Raw genomic sequence first — 26,562 nt, 5'->3', positions numbered from 1 at the left:
TAACACATGCTATGTGTTAGGTAACCTATGCCTGAGCATGAGTTCGAGCATGTCACAAACAGGAGACTGACCATAAAAAAACATGTGTCCTAACATGTAATGATTCAAATCATGCTGCCAACCACGACCTGACTCATTTCAACCTAAAATGTGATGGCACATCTGAACATACACCTGATGACACAGCACAAGATAGCAAGGCAAGAGACAGCACATGTCTCTGAGCATCTCACAAATGTGTCCAAATAGGTGAGGATCAAATATGTGACAGATCAGGTCACCAGTAAGAGACAGAACACGTGACAAAAGGAACGTGTACCACAGAAGGTCATGAACACGTTCCTAGAACACACAACCAGAATACACTTTTGAACATGTTAACATGGGAGAGACATGCAAGCAATGCTTTTCAGAGTGTATCACAAACACATGACAACCAAACAGGCGACGACCAAACGGGTGCTGCTTTTCAAATACTTCATGAGGTAACTTTCAGCAGATAACACACTCTGGATCCAAGGAAATATAAGGTTTTCCTACTGAGAAACCAGCTTTCACTACTCTTGACATTAGATTCAAAGATGAGAAGACGACACATTTTTCTGGCAGTAAATTAGTTTCCTCCAGCATGTGGCTATTAATAGTCAGGGGACTTCTCCGCATGTGGAAGGTTCATGCACGAAATCTGCAACTTACATACCTCTGAGCAGATGGGATATAGAATCTCAAACATTCCCCCATGATGTTAATCAGGAAAGAAATTCAATGATCTCTGCCAAGGGCATTTTATCCTTCTGCTTTCTTGTTTTGTTTTAATTGCAGGAAAACACAAAGCCCAGCCTTTTTGTGAAAAAGCAGAGTCAATTTTGTGGCTACTAATATTTCTACAGATACTGAAAAATAAAGTAAGATAGAATAACCCATTGCCTGATGTTTTTCACCCAAGTATTATGAGCCTCATTCACATGGGTTTGTTGTGACATTAACAAGACCTCAACTTTTCTAATTTGGCTTTTGACCACACGGCGAACTCAAACAATTCTGTATATTCAAACATGAGCAAAATTGTTTATGCTTACCGAATTCAGCATGCTCCTCAGCATCCCCAGTAACAAGAAGGCAGCTTCAGTGCAAACACTGTGTATTGAAGAGGTAACGGTGCCACAGGAGGCAGGAACTCCAAATATGAATGTCCAAATAGAGTCTAAATCAAACTGTAAGAGGTAAAAGATAAGAAAGAAGACATGAAATAATCCCTTTCTCCTGTGCAATTTGATACTGCTTTTTATTAGACCTACAATACATTCATTTGGCAGTATCTAAAAAATCGTTTCACATTCTCCAAACTCTATCCCCAAAAGCTTCATATGAAGGTCACATGTTGCTGAAGAAAATTAATTGTAACCATAGGCTAACGTACTGCAACTCTCACCTTCTCAAAGCATTTAATTGTTTTGAAACAAGAAGAGAACTGTCAGAACAATCACCTCAGTTTACTTCACTCACACCTAGCAGCAAAACCCATGTGGTATCCCACAGGAAAAAAAACAAAACAAAACAAAAACCAAACCAAGTTGCATTTTCCAGCAAGTCCAAAAAACAAAATCAATTAAAAAATAAAAAAGGACAAAGTGCCCACCTCTAACATTGAGTGCTACTGCTAAATATTTTAAGTAGTTGAATTTAGTTTTGATTTAACAGCATCATACTTCAATACTGTAAGCCGGAGATGAGCTTCCTGCCTCTACCTCCCTGTAGCAAAATGCTGAATGTGCTGTCAAGTATTCCTCTTGAGAAAACAGGCTGGCGGAATACCTTCCAGTCTGAAATTTTTAGTTTCTAGTTCCCACTCGTAAATAAGTGTTAGCACTGCATCCATTCTAACCAAGCACCTTGGCTATCTGGAGTGTGGTTTTTCTCCACAAGGCACCATAGTAAGGCTTCCTAGGACTCTGTTGTAGACCATGTAATATCTGCTCGTTTACATATAATTAAAACAAGTCCAGAATCAACCTGCTCAGAATAAGAACAAGAAGCATTTGCCAGCAACAACTGAGATGCCCCCCTACAAAAACAGAGACTTTCTGAAATAAAAGCTACCTTGTTCTGCCTGTAACCTTGTGAACTCTAACACAGCAACTCACCACTCTTAAAAAACAAAACAACAAAGCAAGCAAGCAAAAAATTATGCCCCCTTTACTGCCCATACCATGACAGCTCAAACCAGGGATCTGCTTCTCATTTGACCCCAAACCAGACCAGAAAGACACCAGTGACAGCTCTGCTGTAACTGTCTGGCTTCCACACACTCCCATGGTACCTCGTCCTCCCACCCCAAACGGCTCAGCACTAAACACCACATCGTGACTGTGAGTCAGCTGCAGAGAAGAAGGAGGGGGCTTGGTTAATCCATTATTTTCTTTCATGACAGACAGAATTACATTTACACTTTACTAGATAATCCCTACCTGGCAACCCTGATTACACTGGCTGCTGACGACAGGTGCACTGACCTGCAGGTTTTCAGGCAGTTCAGTGACTGGCTGCTGCAGGAAAAGGGCCATGAGGAGAAAATAGAGTGCAGGCACGTTAGTGTGCTTCGGGAGGAGGGACTGCAGAACAGGAAAGCCTGGGAAGTGACAAGCATCCCGGTTAATCTCCCGGACCGTTGATCTGCCACCAGCGCTCCTGCCAACGTTGAACCCTAAAATGAAAAAAAAAAAAAAAAAAAAACCAAACAAACCAAAAAGCCAACAATGTTAATAGGGAAACGCCTGTGAAGCTCACTCTTACTCAAGTAGAGAACTTGAGAGGGTACCCCCTCAGAAACTAATGATGTAAAAAAATTGTGTGCATACAGACTATCACAAGCATATTCTGCAATTCTGCTTCAGATGTCTAATTTCTTTAATCAAAAAAAAAAAAAAAGGAAACTATTCACTTCCAGTACCACACAGATGACACTGCTCTATGCAGACTGCCTAATGCTACTGCATACACACACAGATCCATTTTCTGACCGTGACCCCGATTTCTGACTTTTAAAACACTCAAGCTTCTGAAAAAATATATTTCGCTGGCTAAAAGGGAAGTATCACCTTAATCTCAGCTACAGATTTATATTACCAAACAGCAATCTCATGGCACATTTAAGTAGATGGGTGGATAATTTGTTTCCAAACATGTTTCAGGGGCATTTTGTTTCAGCTGTTTTGTTACTGATTAATCAGCTGGTATAAAGGATTAAATGCTCCTATTTTATCTTAAGTCCTGCCAGAGGCACAAAACTCACCTTTTGTGTGACTCTGCTTCTACCTACATATTTGTTTTTCTTACTAAAAAAAAAAAAAATACACTTGGGCAGCAGAAGAACTTATTTTCAAGTGAAGAAGTAGGCAGGAAGACAGTTCAGTTTCCACATCAGCACAAACAGTGAGCCATTCTTCTGAAACTGCTAGAGATGGGGTTGTCTTTCTGAGGCTCTAATATAGATACTGTTTCCACCAGAAATTGACTTCTTAAAGAGGAAACATCTACCAGGAATCAGATTATGAAATTATGAAACTTTGCTACAAAGTTGCAGGAATTCCACCAGTAATCTTGAACAAAATGCTTCACAGTTGGTTTCATGAGAAATCTTGGACCATTGTGTTGAAATTTATTAAAAACCACAGGGTATGAAAATCAGATAATCTGTCACTATCATTTGATGAGAAACAGTTTAAAAATATCTGTTTTGGTCACAGTCTAGCTTGTATTCAATTAAAATGTTACCGTAATAAGAAAAAAAGGAAAATGCTATAAATGTTCTCCAAATGTGATTGCAAATCAAAATCTTATTTTAGAAAGATTTTGTGACTGAAGAAAATGTGGATACTGAATAAACAACAGTCAATGCCCTAAAACATCAACAGTTTCCAAATTTTAAGGCATATGCAAGGTGCATGCATATGCAAAAATTGTTTCTTAAATAAAATGCAGAACCTTAATCAGAATTAGCCAAACAACAGATGCTATATTAACAATAAAAGTTTGCATGTGTAATATGGTTTCAGAAAAACTGTTTTCCTTAACCTTCCTAATTCATTAATAATGCAAAGAACAACCCTATGTTCCTAGTTGCATATCCTGAGGGATATATTGTAAGAAATCACTGTAAATAGACAGACTTAATGGACAATTTTATTTATGAAAAAAATAATAAGATAGCATAAGCTACTTTGATAGATTCAAAGAGACAAAAAAGAAGAAAAAAAATGGACTTCATATTTTCTTTACAGGAAAATCCCTCTTCCTGAAGTGAGATCGCTTCAACAACACTTCAAAATTATTCCCTTATAATATACCAATTTGGAAACATCTTTAGCAAACATATCATAAACTGCTGCAACACAGAGAGGTGGCTCCTTGTACAGTCATTTTAGGAACAACAATTAAGTTGGAAGTACTGTTAATACCACTGCCCTGATCTAAAACCTACTCAAGCTCATGAAAGGCTCCCAATTAATGTTAATGGGTTTGTGTCGGGGTCTAAATGGACATCCATCTGAAAAGCACGATCTTACTTTGACTAAAAAAAACCAAGTCCATGGGAAATCACCACTACACCTGTCTACATGGATTTAACATCTGTTATTTCAGACAGCTTAGAGGTGCTCAACATGGGTCCTGTAGCACTAAAGACTTATACACTGAATTCTAGATCACAGAGGGTAATGGAAATGTCTGATAACCTGAATAAATGAGGCTTTAAGATCCTGCAAAGGAAGTCTTTAATCAGAGAGAGCGCACAAGCATGCATATGTGGAGAACGCAGGAGACGGAGAGGAAAAGAAAGGCTGAGATGATACTGTGAACAAAGAAATTCCCAAGATAGCAAAAATCCAACTGTAAATTTAATTGGCACAAACTCACTAGACAAAGCAGCTCAGGTGTAACACCACATGATGCTCTAATAAAAGTAAACAAGTAAATTTTACTGAATCTTTATTAGCTGTGTACGTAAGGTGCTACGCTATGCTACCTTTACATCTAGTTCAGATGTGCCTGCCCACAAGACATATTTAGCCTTACCATGATGGTAACAGAAAAAACAATCAGCTACCCAGGCATCATGCAGATGATGAGGTAATGCTGAACTACAATGAAATCTGTGTAATATCAGCTGAAGGTCAGTTTTGTAAAACCACTCCCTTTTGCCTGGGAAAAGTTGTAAGGAAAATGAAGTGCAGAGGCATCTGACTGCAACACGGACAGTAGTAACAGAAAGGATGCATCTGTCAGACAGTATCCATACAACCCCCACCTCAACACATATGTACACGTGCTTCCATGCAAACCTTCAGGCATGAGGGGGCTGGGATGCCATACCTAGCACAGTACCAATCTTATTGGTCAAGACAGAATCCGTCTGGTCCAGCCAGCCTCCGCCACTGAGACCCTCCTTAAATTTGATAAGGATGGACTGATTACTCAACAGGACCACAAGAATTCGCATGGCTGCTGTGACCGTGGTGGAATGCAGATGTTCTTCCATAAACATCATAATCCAGTCAAAACCCAGTGTCTTGACCAGTTCTTCACAAGCTCTAATTAAAGACAAAAAAAAAAAAGTCACATTTTACACCATTTAGTTTCCTACTAGATACCAAGAATCAGTGTCCTCCACTGTAGGGTAAACTTCAAGATCAGAGAAAATTCAGATCTATGGAAAAGGTAACTGAATTCTTTGCTGCAAAACAAGAAATGTTGCTCAACAAATCTTGTTAAATGGAACACATAGAGTGTATTTGTTTAGCAGAAAGGGAAGACTAAATACAGCTCCTAGGACTATTCCACTGCATGAGATTTCTCCAGTTGCTGCTTTTCATAACAAATGTGAAATGCTGAATTGGAAATGTTTGCCCACAAATTATAATTTCCAAATACTTTTTGTTGAGCCATACATAGGTAGAGAGTTTTCATAAGCCTTTTTGATAAACTGGTATTTAAAAAATGAAGGCTTTTTTTTTTTTTTATTAAGGAAAGAGTTGTTTGGGAATATCTGAAAGAATACGGTTGTTTCTCTTTTAAAGCAGTATTACTGTAAAGCTCAAACAGGTTTGGGTTTTATGTCAACCAACGCTCAGTCAGTCACTGCATAATCTGCATATGCCATACATTCACAAAATGCCTCCAACAGACCCAATACGGCCTATTGGGCAGTTGCCTGAAAGTTGTATTTTGTCAAGGTCTAACTTGACAGCATTTCAAATTCTCATCTCCAACTCACCATATGACTCTAGTGCCTCATTAAACTATACTATCATGCTCCCTCACATGCAATCTTAAGAAACTAAGGGGCATTCTAGGGTCAATGATCCTAACAATAACCCCCACTGAAGTCATTTGATCTTAATCAAATGTGAAGCTGACTACCCCACTTCTCTAGAAACACAAGTTTTCTCTTTCAACAGATTTTATTTTCTCTATAGCCACCCATGAAGCTATGAGGAAACAGCACCAAGAAGTACACAATGAGCATAGAGGGTTAAAGAACTGGCTCTCCAGCCAACAAAACTTAAAAAAATCAAAGTAGCCAGACATTCACACTTTCTCCCACTGCATCCTACTCACTTGTGACCCTCTGTCCCTCAAAGTTTTCAAATCAACAATTTTACAAATGCTATTTTTCTTCCATGAAGTAACAATGAGCAGCAAGCAACCTCCTCCCAAATCTACCACATATTTTTCTCTCCTGATGATATTTACTTCTGTCATTTCTAACTTGAAGCATCACAGTCTTAAACTTTTATTTTAAATAATTTGAAACAAAGCCCAGTTAATGTGATAGTCGAAAGATACGTGTTACACTAGCATCTGCTTAGTACTATCATTCTTGCTACCATAACTGACAGCATACAACTTAATAATCGTGCATTCCATTTCTGCTAGCATACCCAAAACTAACTCAGTGACATCTGCATAAATCATTCAATAGTTCCTATAAAATTATGCAATTCTACTAGTGAATTGAATGGGGACTGTATAATTCTTCCCCTTGAAATAAAAAAATATATCCTTTCTCTATCCCAATTTGTACTTACTGCAAATTAACAGTTGTCTTTTCTTTAGATGTATAAAGAAGTTTCAGAAGAATATCTAAAAGCCTGTTCCGCAGTAGGATAAGATTAGCTGAAACAAGTCCTCCAAAATCATCCTCTGTTCCTAAATATATATATACACATATAAGAAAAAAAAAAGGAGGGGGGCAAAATTAGGCTTTTGGAACTCCGACATTTTGAAGGCTATTCATAAACACATGCAACCCGATCCCACTCAGGCTGTGAGGAAGCAATTCTAAAGTGCAGGCAGCCTGCTATATGCTGCTGAGAAATGCTTGCTGCCCCATTATCATCATCACACAGTTTGGTCAGTTTGAAAATGGGCAAAAGGGAATTGCAGTTTCTCAGACAATAATTCTAAATTGAGATGGTCCAGATTAGCTAAACTGGTCACTCCTGGCAGGTAGAGACATAAAAACAATCAAACATTGTCCCCCTGCCAAAATCCCACAACATCATAGTTAGACAAACATGTTTCATTAGGCAATCAGGAGGGGGGAGAGTGGGATCTCAAGGTAAAAAACCCTATTATGTCCCAACTCCCTCCAAATCTAAAAAAATTAGTTTCCTTTCCTTTTGACAGATCCCCAAACTCATCATCAGCTGAAAAACACACGCTGCAAAACAAACCAATACATGCAGATCAGGATTAGCTTTGCAGTTCTGCAAATCCCTCTTACTGTACCTTATGCTGTCAAAGGAGGACCATGTTTTTACATTATTTAAAAAAAAAAACAGAAAATCACAACTTGAGGAGACGTGCAAAAATGAAGACAGAGAAATGGACACTTTCTGGGCCAAAGTTTTGTGCACAAGTCACAGACACAAACACAAAGCATCTTCTATGTCAGAAATATGGCAGAACTGGTGAAGATCAGTAATATAAAAATCTCATGTCCTTTGCCTCAAAAGCTTCTCTCTCCATTCCTGCCACAGCCTAAATTTCTCCCCAAGGTTCTTCAGTCCTCCAGGTAGGCAAAAGGCAGCTCAGGCTGTGGTTAGCCTGGGAAAAAACCACTGCTGGCCTCTAGTGAGAACATCAATCTGGATCTCTCTCCAATACTCACTCCCTCTTTTTCACTAAAAAGCTCAAATTTAATAATCTTTGAGACCACAATAAGCAAAAGTATTCAGAAGAAAGTGATGAATGTGCAGACTGCCTAAACCACCTTCTTTGGGAAAACAGACCAATGAAGCTAACTGCAAAGTAAAAACACTTCTCTCTCACTTGTCCCTGTGCACCACTATATTCCCAAGAGATGGAGGAACACAGGATCTTTGGGGACTCCCTTCTAGTTATTTGTGTGACATCCATTGTGGGGCTAAAACATTTCTTTCGGGGAGACTGATCAAAACCACGACTGCATAAGGCTTTTTTCTTTAGGAAAACAGGGGTAGAAATGGTCTCAAAACAATTCAATATAAGCATTCTTGAAGGACAGCAAAACTTTTTTTTTTTTTACCTAACAAAATAACTAGGCTGTCTTAGCTAATTCTTTCACTTCCTCCACACCTGGAGGGCAGATACACCTAATAATCTGTTTTTGTCTTTTTCTTCTTTCCCCACAAAAAAAGCAGAGGTGCATAACTGATTTGAAGGAGCAAGTGGAGGACACAGAACAAAACCATACACTGTTAAATGAAAGAAAACAAGAGTACATGGGTTTTGCACTGCTTTGCACACAATATCGAAAACTAAAGTACCACAACTAATGGGCAACCAGGCTATAACAAAATTACAATATTGCTAATGACACTATTTCTACATTTTACATATTTAAGCACAGAAGAGATCACAAAGTGTTTCTCATCTGCTGCTTCTAAGCCATGCCATCACTTACCACTGTCAAGCTTTTCTTCATTGTTTATTTCCATGACCACAAACTTCTCACAAACTGCAAACGTAGGTAAAGTGGAAGAGATGAACTGTCCAAACCTTGATGTATACAGAAAAAAATATCATTCATTGATATGACACATGAACTCTCACCTATCAATAATTCACCTTAAATATAAAACCGCAGCATTAGTGAGAGGGAGATACCTAAAAAAGACAACTTTCTCATATCTGAAGATTGAGGAAAATGGTCTCCATCTTGAGCTACTAGCCAAAACCCAAATTAACATGTAGTAATTAAAGGAATCTTTGCAGACAAGCCTGCAAGTAAAGGACCCTGAAAATGCTACGGTTCAAGAAAGGAAACTGGATGATACGGCCAAATCCTATTAAAAGGAACACCACAAGGTAAAGAAAGAACAAAACATTATTCGCAAATCATTACAGCTGAACAATTCTATGTCAAAACCAGTGATTACTTGACTCTGGTATAACATTTACGCCTATAGCTTGAGGTGATATAACAGAAGGTCATGGTTTTCCAAGACGATAATGTGCTACTCAAAGAAAGGAGATGTAGTGTATTCCTCTTCGCTCTGGAACTAACCTGAGATAGTCCCTAGCTAGTATAACTTTCCCAAATTATACAGTGTTTTTCTTTTTCATTTCCAGGAAGATAGAACAAGGAACACTCTGATAAGTATTCTGCAACCTGTTCTGTAACCACTTAGCCATAAAATCCATGGCTTTATTCTTGAATCATTTTTTTGTCCTTTATAATTAAAACAAAGACTGGTAAGGCGTTCTGGTTGATGCTTCTGATCCCTTTAGTTGTACCTCAAGTGAGAAGCTGAAAATATGACCACTCGTATGCAAAGAACTCCCAAGCCCTGCAATATTTTATCCATTGTCATTAGAATGAAATCGGAGATGAGCAAAATTAAGTTATCAAGGAGTTGAACTCACTTGAAAGCATTTCAAATACTCTTGTACGTATGAATTGCAATTATTTCTGTAACTTCCATCAGTCAGAATTAATAGTACTATATCTGTCAGCCTTAAATAATTTTTTACACAGTGATGATTAAGAAAAAAATCCTGAACTAAATCTTTCATGCAGGAGAGTAATCAAAGCTGCATTTTAACCAGAAGTATCGTTATACTCCATCTCAAGTAATACTCAATGGTATTTAAGAAAAGTGCTCAGTGATTCAGATGAACAAGGGAGCTGCAATACAGCATCTTTGCTTTTCGCCAGCAGAACATTAAGCCAGTTTAATCATTTACAATCAGTCACACCTGTTTAGATACAATCTGAATTTAATATGCAAATCAAGGCATTAAAAAAATTACTGCTTATGCCTAGTTCAGACTAGCTCTTAAGAGGAAAAAATTCAGTACATGAACATTTCCTGTTACTTACTCTACAGTATGACCATTAAGTATTTTTGATCAAGATCACCAACATAATAAAAACAAGAAAAAAGGAATTATCACAGGTATGGGCTACCTGAGCAAGTCATAGCTGCTAGGGAAGCCTTGAAGCAAAAAGCTCAGCACGTTACTAATCGCAGCAATAGTAGGCTGGGACAGAGACATATCTCGAAGAGTCAAGAGCAGTCTTGGGATAAGTTGGAATTCCCTCATTAATTTAGCATTCTTCGCTGCTTCGCTGGAAGAAGGAAAGAAAGGAGGTGGCAATTTAGTATTGGAGCATCCTCTACATATTATCTAATCCTGTAAGTCTCATTACTAGGCTGGCAATGGCTCACACCTTGACTCAGTAAGAAGTTCGATGAAGTGCTCAAATAATGACAGATGAAGCTCATAGGGTGCATGAAGCCAGACCTGAAATAGAGGATAAACAATGTTATATTTTTGGACACAAATCCACTTTAAGATTAAAAACTGACATTAACATACCAAAAGTTATGTGAGGCTTGAAGATACTAAAACTGTTCACCTACATGAGTATTTACCTGGCCATTGTGCTCAAAAGCTCATTGCAAGGTTCTCAGCTGTTTATTCTTCAACTTCAGATAAGTATTAAAAATACTAGCAAAGACTGAAGAAACACACATTGGCACCAAACATTCCCTGTAAGTGTATCATGCAGAAAACTTTTAAAGAGTTTTAGACAAAGAAGTTGCACACTATCTGGAATTTATCTTTCAACAGATGATGAGATGACTCCCAAAGAGTCATTGGGGTTTACAAGGCAGATGTGAAATGCCATGTTAAGTTTATTTGGCTTAAGTGAAGATTTTTCTCTTTGTAAAATTAACTTACTATCTTCTGCCAAGATTAAACTCAAGGTCTTCCCTAATTTTGATTTTTTTATTTTTACCCATCATTTCCTGCACACCATTTTAAGTGATTGTTCAATCAATGGAAGTAATAAAAGATATAAAAGCCAAAAACCTCAGTTATTGCTGTAAGTCTTGAAATTCACTTGCTATTGAACAAAGCATAATTAATACTTGTGCTCTGGTGTATAAATCTAGGTTAAACAAAAAGCTTTTTAGCTTCTGCTTCTCTTCTGATCTTCTAATCTAAAATGATCAGAACAAATCTTTTAATTTCCCTGTTTAGCATAAGAGTAAGAATATCCAATTTATCCTATGTAAGTGAAATGTTTGGGTCACTGATTTCTGAATACAGAAATAAAATAAATAATGGGGGAAAAAAAAAAAAAAGCCAAAACCTAAGATTTTTGATAAGTTTCTTTTTAGTGACTTACAGACTTATTACTTGCACATTTTTTTTTTTTTTTTTTAGTTTCTTAAGGGAAAAAAAAGAGACATGAACTAAACAATATGTAATTGGATCGTTTGTACGGTAGTTGCTGCCTGAGTGTCTATATACCATCTATGAAATTTCTCATTTGGGGGAAAAAAAAAAAAAAAAAAAGAGAGATAAGAGTATTCTCTTCAGCAGAATTCATGCCCCACTGTAAAAGGAAATGGGCTGCAATTCACACTCTTCTCTCTGCTAAACAGTTCATCTACCTTAAGACCTCTATGACACATATTACCTTCTTTAGATGTTATAACTTTTATTAAATCTATGTTTAATTTTGTGAGCAAAGGAAGCATTACTGTAATTTAAAAGTTTTGTTAAAGAATAACTAGTTACATGATACTAAAGAATTTATGTTTAGACACGGCATAAACTTATTTCTAGTTTTAACGTTATGCCTCAAAAAATAAAAAAAGTGGAAACGGGTGGGTGACAAATTTCTTCTCTATAAGAGCCCCACTAAGGTTAAAATAAAAAAAAAATTTAAAAAAACCCAAACCCAGAGGTTCAGGTCTGCCCTTTTCACTTCCTTTTTCTTTGTGCCATAATTATAGCATATTGCTGATGCTGGCATGGGGGGAGTGGGGTGCGTTAAAGACCTTTCAGCTCTCGAAAAAACAAAGTTAAAATCAACTGGCCTTCTTATTAAAATAAAGGCTATAGTAAGCAGCAGGAATTTTTTCATAGACAAGACCCTTACATAAAGTTTCCAGGAGTGCTTTAAAATACTCAAATAGACATCTAAAAAAAGGAAATGGATAACTCCGGACAGCCATTTGTGCAAGATTAGTGCTATTAAATCAGTATCTTACAGCTGGATTAGTAGTAGTATTATTTTTATTTATTTATTTTAGTATGTGTGAATCAGAATACTGCTACTCAGTCTGTGTCAGGTACAGATAACGTCAAAGGAGAAAACACTAAACAATGAGTTCTATGCATCATTTATCAGCCTCTATTACATTAGCATTTCCTTCTGAACTTTTCTACTTTTCTTAGTTTGACACAACACTTCAATCTTTCACAGGTCGTTTAACCAGAATTTTAACAGCCTTACTATTAACTTAGCAGAAGACACATGATAAAGTGATTGCTATGTGCTATGTTGCAAGTTTACCTCCTACTGTTATTTTCAATGTCTTTCATGCCTCAACATATGTACTGTGGTAAGGCACACAAGTTAAAAGAAGTTGCTGAACAGAACACTACAAAACATATCTTCTAGGACAACAAAAAGCAGAAACATCTGTGGTACCCATTCATTGTTTCTACAGCAATTCAAACCATTTCAGCAGGAGAAGTTACCAATAATCTTGCTGCTCAGCTTCTTTACTGTACAACAGATATATAAAATACTAAGTTCTCAGGATAACAATCTAGTTTGCTGTTGTTCAATATTTAAGGCATGCTATCGGCATCTGACTTAATTGCTACCCTGTGTCATCATTCACTTTTCTGTGCATCTTTACATACTTCAAAATCACAGAGCAAATCCTGGAAGGCAGCAGAATTTGGAATAATGGACGTCTCATGCCCGCTATCGACAGTTCCCACCAAGGAAAAGGTCAGATGGAGTATGTGGCTGTTCAGAAGGGATCGTTTCTTCTTTAACAACATTGCCAGCAACTTGAAAAAGTAAACAGAAAAGGAATTAGTAGCCTATGAACACACAGCAACATTGCTTAAGCACAAAGAAGCATGGATGAAATGACTGTGTCCCTTTTGAAAAGGCCCTTAAAGTATGTCTCATAGCTGATACTCTTGAAAAAGCTTGAAAGTGGCATTATGGTTGATTAGAAAAGGGGCACATGCAGGACATTCTATAGCTCATGAAACATCTGTTCTACACTGAAGACATGATCTGGGCCTAGAGGATTAGGCAGGCACACACACAACCCCCCCTCAGCTCTCTGGTAGCTAGTCACTGTTTAAAACAGCACATGATACATTCTCAGATAATTGTGTTTCTGGACAACAACTGTGGACGTGGCAGGCTTAAACAGAGCGCACCTAAATTACTGCATGCACAGATGAGAGGTATTCTGGCACTGGAGAAAAGTAGTCATGACAACAAAAATCTGAATAAGCTTGACTTTCTTTTTTCTTGCTACCCTTTGATGCCCTATGTATGACTGTAGATGTCGTCCTTTCAGTCCTCATTTCTGCTCTAGCTTCTTATCATGTGGGTTGGGAAAGAACAGATTGCAAGATGTACTATTACTGTTTCTTGTCTTCTGATACAGACTTGTTAAACCCTTAACATACTGGTCTGTTCAGCTTCACCATCCTCCTTGAAACATTACTAAAGAAATATAGATTTATGGCAATCTCTCTCAAACTGTGCTATTTGCTGAGGTCATTCTAAGCGGAATGTAAGTTCGTATGTGATGATCCACTGACTGCTTATGGTGCAAGTAAGCCAAGGTCTGCAACAGGCTACATGAAATAATATATTCTGACACAATTATACTAGCCATTAGCATTACAAGGTTTGTAAATATGCTGCCCAAATCACAGCATGGACCTTCTATTTCATTGACTTGAAAGAAATGGATTGACTAGATGAAGTTGACTTCATGAAGAAGTCTTCATGAGAAATGTAAAATGCATTGGTCATGTGAAGATCTTTTCAAGTTAGTCAACCAATCCTTCTGCATAACTGATTACGCTTTCCTCATACAACAGAGAATTAAGAAGTCTTCAGCTTGAAAGCAAACAGCATCACTAACTATAAAGTCTGTGCAGTCTTCTCAGAATGATGATTCTAGGAGCCCACTAGTTTAGTTTTCTTCATGTGTCTCTATCTTCCTCTCTTGCTGTCAGATCATGGAGACAGAATCTCCTAGGCTTGCAGGGATGGGTTCACAATCACAGAAGAAGAATCATCTAGGTGCCACAGTTGTGCTACTAATGAAGGCTCAGTTTCATAAAAGCAGCTAAATGTGCACAACTGCTTAGCAAAACTTTCCATCCTCTCTTTTAAAAGCCATCCTAAATAACTCATCTACGCTAACTAGTCAAGAGCTCAGTAAACTTAAAAGCAGAAACTCAGGTTACCACAACGCAACAAGGATTTCCACAGGAACTGCTAGGACAGACAGTGAAATTCAATCAGCCTGCTCTGTTTTAAGACATGTCTTACATACCTGATAACCTCTGATTCTTTCCATTTCTTTGCTGGCTAGTGGATTGCTCTTTACCACACAGACCAAGGCCTTCACAGCTGCATACAACCCTTCTACATCTGATGCCATGGCTACAAGTCCCAAAATAGCAGCAGCTCCACCAATGTACTGCAGTGTAGTGGCAACAGGCTTGGGGACAAATGTTCTTACACCTGAGCATAGACAGAGAAAACAAAATAAAATCAGATCTAATTCTTGCAGGAAATCATTGTGAATACACGAGAGAAATTTGCATTCTAGTGTTGCTTGAACTATGAAAAGAATAGCACTAGAAGAACTATGACATCTCAGAAGAAGAGGTGAAGGAAATACTGCACTGGGAAATAGTTTATGACCTAACATAATTAAGTATATTTTCATAATGATAACTCATATAAACTGAAACAAGAATCTCATGTTAGTAAAAAAACCAATATGTTCATAAAATACAAAAATGTTAATTAAAGTTAACAATGTACCATTAATATTCACTAATTACAAGATTTATTTTCTAGACCTAAGTTCTTATTGACAAGCAATCAACAATTTTTAAACATAGTAATTTCCAAGTGCTCAACTCACCCAAATATCCTATCAAAGCTGCACCAATGGAGCGGGCTGGTCCATTCAAATGTCCTGCTGAATTATGTAGCAGCTTCACAGGTGTGGCATTTTCATGAGAAGAAATCGCCAGCTGAACAAAACAAGAAAAAAAGCAGAGGCTAAAGGGAAGAGGTTTTTTTATGCTAGCCTGAACATATCTTGTGTATTTTCCTCCTGTGATAAAGAGTGAATAACATAAAAAAACAGAACTATGCTAGAGTCATTAAGACATTCTCTAAACTAAAGAAAAAAAAAAAAATAAAATCAATCTCCAGTCTCTAAAGTTTAAGGACTTTAAAAATAATCCCACTGGATCGTAGAATGGTGTGGGTTGAAAGGGACCTTTAAAGATCATCTAGTCCAATCCCCTTCTTATGGTCAGGGACACCTTTCACTGAATAAGGTTGCTCAGAGCCCTGTCCAACCTGGCCTCAAACACTTGCAGGAAGGTGGCATTCACAGTTTCTCTAGGAAACCTCTCTTCCAGTGTCTCAGCAACCTCACTGTAAAATGTTTCAACCTTACGCTCACTCTAAATCCACCCTCTTTCAGTTTAAAACCGCTGCTCCTTGTCCTGTCACTACATGCCCTGGTAAAAAGTCTCCCTCAGTTGCTCTTAAAAGCCCCCTGTGTGTATTGAAGGGCTGCAATAAGGCCTCCTCAGAGCCTTCTCTTTTTCTGACTGAACAATCCCAACTCTCTCAGCCTTTCTTCATAGATGGTCCTTTGAACAAGTAATTTACTGACTTTTAATGTACTTTGAAGAAAAATGTAAACCAATGTTCAGGTTTGCAAATGTAAATCACACTCAGAGGACTAAGCTATCAGATTTGTTCATGTGCAACAGTAAAAATACTGTTCAATGATATAATCTTAACTGGTTTTCAACAGGATTAAAACTGCCATCTACATTAAAAAGTCAAAATATCTCCAAAGGGTGCTAAGATACACAGCTACTAGTAATTTCAAGAATATGAATAAAATCAACGAGTACAATCTCCCTCAGCTTTTTAATTATTTTTTTTTTTTAAAACATGAAAGTGATTATGGGCAACTCTTCCGACATTATTGTTCCTGGTTGCATTGAGCAAATTGTCTTGAAATAACTTAAGACAGGAACAAACAAGTAGTACACATTAACCAACTCATTTCCCAACATACCTGTTTGGCAATAGCTTTACTATCCAACTTGTTGTAAACTTTCCTTATTTTTGCCACTGTAAATGAAGAAACTGACAGTGCATAGAGACCAAAAGAGACCTTCTCTTCTGGTACCAAAGATACTGGAGATGGGTTGATTCCTTCAGACTTTGAATCTTTGCCTTAAAGACAAAATAAAAGTTCATTTCAGTAACAGCACTGTTTTTCTTTCCAATTTCAAGAGTAAAATCTTAAGCAAATTATATTGCAGAATAGATACAGAAGAAAGGTTTTACGAATAGCTGAGATGTGTTACATTCTTTGCATACTTGCTTGTTGTACCAAAGAGTAGCTTGATAGCATATAAGTCATGCAATAAATCTGCTATTTAAGATAAAAGGGCACCACACAGAAAACATTTCCTTTCAAGAAGGTCTACAAGATGAACCTGTGATGGCAACTGGCAGCCTTTGGCTTGGCCAAGCAATGGAAGATGTGGTGCTTCCTCATCTGAATTTTTGGAAGGCAACATTACACCTGTACTCAATTTGCATACAGCCTAAGGGCTGTTCACTTCCCACCTGAAGAAAAACAAAGTAATCAAAAAAACAGAGAAGTATCTGGTACCCTTGTATCTTTGCCTATGACAACAGGCTTTTTGCAATGGCTTGCTAGGAAAACCACCTTAAAGCATGGTACAAGAGATGCAAGACTGAATCAAGACCAAAAAGCCCAGGCATCAAAGAGAATATAAAACATTGTCTTTAATATTTTGTATCCACTGCTCCAAAAATGGATGCTTCATGTGAGGCACTGAAAACACTATGATTGACAGGTGTCTACAACACTCAGAAGTAGTGTGTAATGCTCAACACAGAGATTCACTTCTGCATCTTCATTTCAGGTCAAAAGGTGTCTGCAACTCCAGTGAAACACATTAATGGAACTGAAAAATCATGAAGACTCCTCACCTAACACTGAAACAAGTGAGAAGCTGGGTGTCTACGTAATTTGTTGAAGCAGGGTCTAGTCTCTGTCAGGCCTCACTTAAAGAGTTTCAGAAGTCCTACTTTCCCCATAAATGAAATCCTCATTGGATTCTCTGCTCACACAGATGCCCCAAGAACATTCCTCCATTTCAGCAAACAGACAAAGGAATTCCTTCTCCTGAGCTAGTAACTGCTCTCTGAGGGGTCTTTCCAAGACTTAAAGAGTATTAGGTTTCCCATTTTGTTCAAACACATGACAAATTCTCAGAAGATGGCAACCTTGGTCACCAAAACCAGGGACAAAACATCTGAAAGAAGCATTTCATGGGCAAATAGCAAGTCAGATACAATTCCCCTGTAAAAGATAACAGTGGAAGCCTGCAAGGGCTCTTCCCTTCTCCAGGATTCCCACAAATAATCATTACACTAAGGAAAACTAAGCATTTTGGAAAGAGGGGCCAAGATAAAATGGTAAGATACAGAGCTCATACTGAATTCCCTATTAAATTCCTTAGGGTTTGGCTCAGTGCACATGACATGAACAGAAGCTTAGCCCCAAATAGAAAATATGCACCTTGTTCTGGAGCAGACTGTTCCTGAAATACAACGAACTGAGTAAAGCCTGTGCGGGAAAAATACACTACCACACTGGAAAAAGTCAGTAGGTAAAGAAACTAAGAATTTTTTTAAGTTACTGTGGAGTTCCTGGTGAACATGGCCTTAGCATAACAGCATGAAGATCTTTATTTGTCTGAAGCCAATGAACAAATTCACATTCACAGATTTTGCTTTGGCTAATTCAGTACTTAAAACTTGCACGTCACCACTCAAAATGCTTTTCAGTAGAAATTATAATTGACTAGCAGATACTTAAATCCTGGGTTGCTTGCCAGGTTTGTCTAGCTGTCAAAAAAGCAAGTACATGACATAGATCTGTACCTGACAAAATTAAATTCCCTGAAGTTTTTCACTTAAGATGGGCAAGGAAAGCTACCTTCTTTTTCATACTTCCTTCTTTCACAGCCTGATCATCATCTACATTTGGGTGCTGGGGAGGTCTGCCACCACTCTAGGGAAACCTTTCACGATGAAAAGTAAGATTGTGCACTCCTCGTACATACTTTTGTTTTCCTACCACTCTCATCACTCACTGCCTCCTTCCTTGAGATGGTGACAGTCTCTCTCCAGAAGAGTTGAAGAGCATTATGGTTCTCATGGGGAAAGAAAATGGAAGGACAAGGTGACTTGATACATTCTCCATTTTTATTTATGTTTCACTGAAAAGCCCTGTGATGGCCAGGTAGAACGAAGAGCATCTTGTGATGTAATACTGAGTCAGTGAGGTGGTACTCTAACTGAACAGGAAGACAGGAATCTCTATAGAACAGGAAAACCTCACATCTTACCAGAGTTAATGAAGAATCCATTGTCTGAATATTTAAAAACAGGGCTATGGACACACATTCTTAACAAGGTTATTCACATCTTTTTGTGTTGCACTCTCCTGAATTTCAAACAAGAACCCTTTAAAAATGTAAAAGAATTGCCCATATTTGTTCACAATGAATGCTTAAAGACTATCTGCTGCACCATACACGCGCTCTGTTTCATTTTTTTCTCAGTTGACCCATTTAGGCCATATAAACAATGACATTTCAATACAGCTGTTTAAAGTACAGAATACATTGCAGATTTGCAAATGAATGCTATCACTGTAAGTTGACAAGTTAAAATGTCTGTCCAATTTCACTTTCTACAGATAAATATAATATACAGTATGAATAATGACAGCCTTAGGCATTTCTAACTCATTTAAAGTCAAAGTGAGGAATACAAGCACTTCTATCATATCTCAGTACAAGAACTACCACAAGTATGTTAAAACATTAATTTGGATTTCTATCATCCTCTTCATAGGAAGATGATCAGTAGCTGCTCTTGAATAGCTACTTTTTCCTCTCCGCTACCGCATACTCTCATTTCTTCCCTCTTCTGCCAATATGCACACAAAAGATTCTACTACACCCCGGCCAAGTTACTAGCTGCTATTTGAATTGTACTTACATGGTACATATACTGCTTGAAAGCTTCCAACGTAATTTGGTCCCAGCTCATAAATGGTGCTAATACCCAGGGCAGGCAAAACTTCCTCCAGGAAATGCGTAGGGCCCAAACGCCACACTAAAGAGGAGAGCTGGCGCTGTGCTGGTGGTGTGCCAATATAGGCATAAACAGTGCTGACTACAGGTGGATTGGCAGAACCAGACCCACTAGGACTACTATGAATATAGTGAAGCTGTAAGGGAGAAAAACATGGTGAAGTTACTGAGCGAGCATGGGTACTGTGAAAAGAAAGTAGGCAGATCAAAAATTCAGGAAAGCATTTTACAAACCAGGGGACACACTGAATGACTGCTATGTAGCACATGGTATTCTGATACCATACAGCGAAAGTCAGTGAATAACATTATCCAGAAGATAAATCAAAAGATCAGAAGTTAAGGGGCTTTCAAAAGATGAAGGTCTGTATGGAAATACAGGATGAGAACATGCAAGTTCTGTGCTTAAAACTACTAAAGAATGAGGCTGTATCTTGATTCTAAAAACAAGGTGCTCTACGACGGACATTATTTTTTGCAAAAGCAGTAGATGATCTCATAAACTTGTGTTCTTTTCTCCTCTTTTTCAGCCAGTGAATGCGTGCCTTTGGTAATTATACTGCTCAAGCTAAAGTGCAAATGTGATGAACTCATTTGTTAAGAATTTCAGACAGATAAAACAAATACACGAGTAAGATGTTGGCCTATATATGATGACAAAAACAATCTCACAGGCATTTTCTATCTACCATGTAAAAACTCTGTTACCAGCTATTGAATATAGTCATGTATGGCCAGATATACGCTCATGTATTACAGCTATTAGCATAACAAGTAAAGTTACTATAGTCCTGTTTCTGCAAAAGAAATACTGAAAGGTGAACTTTGAAAGTCAAAACAGTGTTACAGTAACACTAGCTAATTTACACCTTACACCGAGTTTAGCTTACTCCCTTAAGGCCCACATCTGTGAGGTGCCAAATGCTTTTTGGTTAGCTGTTACAGGTCAGGAGTATTTTCTGCTCAGTGGACAAGTCCACAGCACTCTTCACAGCTCTCTGCTGTTGGCCTCTCAGTTTCTTCCATCTAACAACAAAATATTGACCTTTACAGCTACGTGTTTCATCTACAACCAACTAACAACAACACTGGACATCTCAGTGGCTATCACTGACAGGGGGTGGCTATTTCTGGGGTGGCAAGAGGGTTGGTAAAGGAACAATCTGAATAAATAGGCAAAGTTGCCTTACTCTGTAAACTCCTTACTTCTCAAAGTTAGACCTGCTACGTGGCCCTCAGATAAGTCGTCTTTAGCTTTTTATGATCCTTCTAATTAATCTAGTCAGCAGCATAGCCGTGCCACACTTGCCTCACATTCAATGCAACATGTCCGCTTCACTTTAGCATTACTACTGCTCATGCCTGAGAAAATATTATCTCCTCTTCTTAACAGGACCAGGGCTGGCTTGGAGCTGTGTAGTGAGCAAAGACCCCTTTCTGCAAGGCTCTGCATTTTGTGGGTTTTTTTGTTTGTTTTGTTTGGTGTGGGTTTTTTGTTGTTTTTAGGGCTGGGGAGGGGTGCATTGGTTTGTATCGTGTGGGTTTTTGTGCATGTATACATGCAGAGAAAGAAATCACTCCAACCAGTAATGATGAGGATTTAAAGATTTATTTTACCTTAACAGTGTTAACAAGCTGTCCATCAAGGTAGAGTGCAGCTGTGCTGTTCTTTAGCATGCCTTTACTCATGACCAGAACTAGGTGATGCCACTGGCCTTCCACAATGAGGTCACCACAGCGGAAACGGGCACAACAGGGAAGAATTTCATAAAATGATGATTCCTCACTGAAGTCATCGACTAAAGGAAAAGTAACAGTTAGTGGACACCAGCAGAAATGTTCTAAGAAACTTAAAGCAGACTGTGTCATTAGACTTATGCAAAGCAATCTACAGCAAAATATTAAAGCCAGAATTTTAGAAAGCACATAGTTAACAAAAATACAACTAACTAGATATGCATAAAGTTATAAAATTAACAAGAATGACTTTAGACCTTCAAATACAAGAAGTGAAAGAATGAAATCAGATTTTTTGAGAAAGTATTCAGAACAAGTTGTCACAGTTTGACAGGCTGAACATCCTTAAATACTTGCTCATTAATAAACTAGTATAGGTTTGGTAGTCTCAACAACACGTCTCTTCTTTCTTTGCCTTAATTCTTCTCCAGGAAAATTATCAGGATACTTTTAGACTTTTGATAATTATGTTTTACTTCTCCCCTTCTGTCGTCCCTTTGAAATTTCAGCTGGAATGACTAGTTTGCTCAAGTTTTTACTTACTTTCTCATGCCACCGTGAAAGTCACTGAAAGATCTTTTGTTGTTTTTCTAAAAAGGTTCTTACAGCAGTCGTCAGCAAGAAATAACAGATGTCTCCAAACCTACAGAGCTATTTTTCACTTTTCTCACACTGTCGAGAGAAAGACACCCATACTTCCCAGACTTTCTCCTCACACTTTTCCCCTGCTCCACTGTGGTCTCCTCCACAGGCCCCACTACCTGCTCCGGTGTGATCTTCTCCAAGGGCTGCATGGGACCTGTGCTCCGGCGCCTGGGGCACCCCTTCCCCTCCTTCTGCTCTCACCTGTGTGTACTGAGGGTGCTTTCTCTCACGTTTTTGGTTTTTTTTTTTTTTTTTCCCTTGCTCCTTACTCCATGCAGCGTTTTGCCCTCTTACATGTGTTTTCCCAGAGGAGCCACCAGCCTGGCTGCTGGGCCTCGCTGTGTCCTGCAGGGCGGCAGCTGCGGAGCTGGCCAGACTGGCCATGCCTGGCATGGGGCAGCCCTGGCCTCTTCCCACAGAAGCCCCCTCTTTCCCATCCAGCACCTGGTCACAGACACTCAGTAAAAGCTCATCACAATCTTGCTTAAACAATTAGGTCACACACCAAAGATACAAGTGAAGTGTTTGCCTTTCAAAACATCTGTGTCAGAATCATGCTAAATTACAAAGCATAAGTAAAGTTAAAGATGAGGTTGAAAGCCTGAGACTTTTCTTCCTTAATCAAAACCACAAATATTATCTGGCTAGCAAGACACACAGCAAGCACAGGCTGCGGGTGCTTGTATAACTCAGGCCTCAGCACAGTGGCTGCTTCTCTTCTTCTCCTTTTGCAGTTCTAAGGAAAATTAAGCTCAGGGCTGAGACATTTCTGTCCAAGTCAAAACAAAGACTTCACGACATCTATTCCATTTCAGTACTGTAACCGCAGCGAGTTGCTCTTGCCTACCCTTCACTGTATCAGCAGTGGAGCCTGGGTTGTAAGGCCGCAGACTCGACGCGAGCCCTGGCTGCTGTGGGGTGAGGTGAGCTACATCGGCGGCTCCACCGGCCACCCTCGCACCTACAGTGAGAGGAGTTGGAGACAGACACCTGCCTGCCTGCCAGACACACGGACAGAGGAACCCACTCCCAGCCTCTCTGCAGGGGCTGCTAACCACAAGCTGCTGACCACCCATCCCCAATTCACCCACCTATACTCTTCAAGCATGTCCCAGGTCTTTTTTCCCTAATGAGTGCAGAATTGTCCTCTCCTGGATGTTGAAATACACTTTAGTTCTTAGCACAAAATTTAAAAATTTCTCTAGAATGCATCCTTTGACTTCATACCAGGGGGCATGATCAGTTTGCAGGTGCATCAGCTTTTCCATAGCAAAGCAGAATGACCCACACTCTACCCAAAAGCCTGCCCCCACCTGCCCCCCAGCCCCCCTTTCAAAAAAAAAAAGAAAAAAAAAAAAAAAGACAAAGCTCCAAAATTCTCCACCAGTGAATGCTTCAACATAACCAGAAGCTTTTCAGATCTCTCTTCACTCTTCATATTGAAGGAACAGAAACCACTAAATCCTCTTACCTCAGCCACCTGAACAGGGAGAACACTCATTTCTTTAGAAATAGCAGAAGGAACATGATAAAAGCAGAGTACTTGGAACTAACTGTCAGATACAAAAATAATCTCAAGCTCTTTTTCTCAGCCTTTGAGTACAATTCTCGCTCACAAGAAGGATCCTTAAACCACCCCATTTATTCTTACAGCAGACCGTCAGCACTTCCAGTCACTGCGCTGGCCGGCTGCTATCTCAGTTCTTCAGGTATTTACCTGCTCAGCACTAGACGATACACCACCAGCTACGACTTAGCCATGACAGAGTGGCATTCCAGTAAAGCAAAGTACCCCACTCTATTAAAAAACAGTCTTTGTAGTCAGAGACCTTCAGATCTTCTCTGACAGAGTCTCTTCAAGTCTAATCCCTTTTAAACAGTTAGATAACAGAGGCTTACAAGATAGAAACATATGATTCTATAGTTCCAGTGAAGGATAAACCAACGTACACTATGGGTCTTCATCTCTCAAGGTTTAGGTTTTGAACCTGACTTCTACTAAGAGAAACTACTGCACTTAATGACATGTATGTCCACTTATTATGAAAATAAAGAATATTCCATAACAGTCTGCTTTGCTGTTTGGTTTGGGTTTTTTTTAATAATAACAGTTGTATAAATTCTTTATTACTGCCTGCTACTCAGAAGGAAAGAACAGAAGCAGGAACACCTGTAACCCATTGTGTTGGTCTGGTAAAGAGCTAAGCCTGAGACATGAGCAGAACGCTGCCCTGCTCCTCTCAGAGCCTCCACAGCCACGGTGCATAAATAGCTTGTCAAAACTGATCGTTTTTGGAGGCTCTGGTGAAGCACAATGCAGAAGACAGGAGATGACTAAGCCTGAAGCCCCTGACCATACTGATAGTGTGCTCTAGCAAATTAGCTAGGCTTACAAACTTCACTTAGATCTTCACTCTACCTCCTGTAATTCTACCTTTGATGACGGATACTGAATGAAGCTACAAACTCTTCCTGGAAACTGATCACAGCATTAAAAGATTAACTGAATGACTGATCGCCTTCAAATAGCCCTCCAGCATTGGGACTACTGAGACTGAAGAAGCCTTCACAACCTGTTAGTTTACTGTTTCCAAATTTCTTCAAAGCAAAGATAGTTAACATTTGCACCTCAAGAGATGATGACTAAGATGAACAATACAAGATAAATAAAAGGCAAAAACCTTCCAAAACCAATAATGTAATCTCTCCTTCAAATCTGTAATAGTTGAGGTTTTGGCAAAAATTTTTCTTTATATGCAGATATCAAATCTTCTTTGGAAATTATAAAAGCTCCTTAATTTCTACATGAATGTTTTCATGTTGTGTTATTCCACTATCAACACCCCTAAGAAGCTGGTGAAGCTGCAAGTGAAGTTCCATCACACACAATTCTTCTAGATACTAGGTTCAAAACAAACTTGCTGTTGCACCCCCATAATATTGTCAGAATTAGCTGATGAAACGATACAATTCTTACCATAATTTTGAAGCAATTCTTCTTTAGTTGAAACAATCAGTGATCGGTCTTTTGCTGAGAGGACAATGGCAAGGCATACATAATGCTGCTCCGAGGAGTTTGCACGCCGCACCACAGTAAGAAGTCTCACAGGATGGTTATTAGGAGGCGTACTAAAATGTTCAATACAAAACCAAGTTGAGTAGCTTAAACCAGATGGTGGTGGGAAAAATCTTTCACCTAAAAACAAAAATGAAAGCCCATTATATAGCTGCAGTAGCTAGTACTTAGGATACCTACTTCTTCCTGTTCCTTTTTTTGTATCAGCTCAGTTGATACCAGCTGTACTTTCTCAAACTTTTCCTTCATGGATTTCAATGTTACTTCTTTCATTTCTGACTCAAGCTTGGAGGAAAAGTCACATAAAGCTAGCTCAGAGAGGTTTCATTCAAAACAAAGTAGAGCAAGAATTGAACACTATTCCCTCCTATTGCAAAAACAAAAATCAACTCTGAAGCTGTGCTTGTTCAGAACAACCCAGTTCCAGTTCCCTAGGAAAAAAAAAAAAAAAGTGGAAATGGATCAGGCCCCCAGGAAATGCTAATATCATGATAAGATCCTTCTTCCATAGGTGTGACTTGCAGAAGAAGCCTTTGTTGAAGATCTCTCCACCACACACACCTGAGTCCATTTCATCTCCCAGGGTGCTCCCACAGAACAAAGAGCTCACAGACTTCAAGTACTGTCTAACACTAATACCGTCCTACTGCACTAACTTTCAAACTTAGTTTTTAGACTTAACAGTTTCTTTAAGTAAGTGCTCATGTTCAATTAGCCCTGCAGCACACCAGGTTCCTGTAGGGTGAGCAGCCTACAGTGAACAAGTATAGGGGACAGCAAACAATTTAGATAGGATTTTTGTGATGATGCGTGTAACTACACCTGTAATAAACTCAGTCAAGTGTTCAGCAGAACAAAGCCACAAGTACAGCATTACAATTCACTCCACATTTCCTATGTTCTTCACACTACTACCTCAACTTGTTCTTAATGCATCCAGATTCATTATTCATACACTTCTCAACTACAATTTAATCTTCTGCTGAAAGCCTTGTATTTTAAAACAATCACACATTTGCATTTTATATTGCTTTTCATTGACTTGGGGGCAAAAAGCAACAGAAACACACACACAAAAAAAAGACACAAGAAGTTCTCAATTACGAGCGTACAACATCCAACATCATATCACTTCACTGCTAACAAAGAAATAAGAGAACTAAACATCAGATACGAAACACTGCTAACAGTCATACTCAAGTACTTACCAGTTCCAATTCCACTGACAACTGCACCATCAATAAGTCCTGTTGTAACAGCATTATTTGTAGGTGCATTATGGGGAGCCAAACTTGGCAAGAACAGGCAGC

At 38.7% G+C, this 26,562-nt stretch overlaps 1 protein-coding gene across 7 annotated transcripts in view; it reads right to left on the bottom strand.

Annotated features, from left to right (window-relative positions):
- WDFY3 (WD repeat and FYVE domain containing 3) overlaps positions 1–26,562 on the bottom strand; it is a 181,458-nt gene that overhangs the window by 43,594 nt on the left and 111,302 nt on the right. For 6 of the 7 annotated variants that reach the window (XM_042796404.1, XM_042796409.1, XM_042796410.1 and 3 more), the window contains 15 exons: positions 26,461–26,561; positions 25,154–25,372; positions 21,412–21,593; positions 19,700–19,931; positions 16,668–16,828; positions 15,486–15,597; positions 14,886–15,076; positions 13,213–13,365; positions 10,715–10,788; positions 10,451–10,612; positions 8,945–9,039; positions 7,086–7,206; positions 5,371–5,588; positions 2,469–2,704; positions 1,080–1,214 (listed from right to left, as the gene is read on the bottom strand). In XM_042796404.1, coding sequence (XP_042652338.1) covers positions 1,080–1,214; positions 2,469–2,704; positions 5,371–5,588; positions 7,086–7,206; positions 8,945–9,039; positions 10,451–10,612; positions 10,715–10,788; positions 13,213–13,365; positions 14,886–15,076; positions 15,486–15,597; positions 16,668–16,828; positions 19,700–19,931; positions 21,412–21,593; positions 25,154–25,372; positions 26,461–26,561 — 2,392 coding nt within the window. The remainder of the gene's footprint in view (positions 1–1,079; positions 1,215–2,468; positions 2,705–5,370; positions 5,589–7,085; positions 7,207–8,944; positions 9,040–10,450; positions 10,613–10,714; positions 10,789–13,212; positions 13,366–14,885; positions 15,077–15,485; positions 15,598–16,667; positions 16,829–19,699; positions 19,932–21,411; positions 21,594–25,153; positions 25,373–26,460; position 26,562) is intronic. The other variant, XM_042796408.1, reaches the window with a different exon arrangement.

The sequence above is a fragment of the Tyto alba genome, unplaced genomic scaffold, assembly GCF_018691265.1.
Source record: "Tyto alba isolate M040663 unplaced genomic scaffold, T.alba_DEE_v4.0 Super-Scaffold_23, whole genome shotgun sequence".
Taxonomy (NCBI): domain Eukaryota; kingdom Metazoa; phylum Chordata; class Aves; order Strigiformes; family Tytonidae; genus Tyto; species Tyto alba.
Note: the sequence above shows the minus strand (reverse complement) of the source record. Positions and strands in the feature narration are given on the sequence as shown.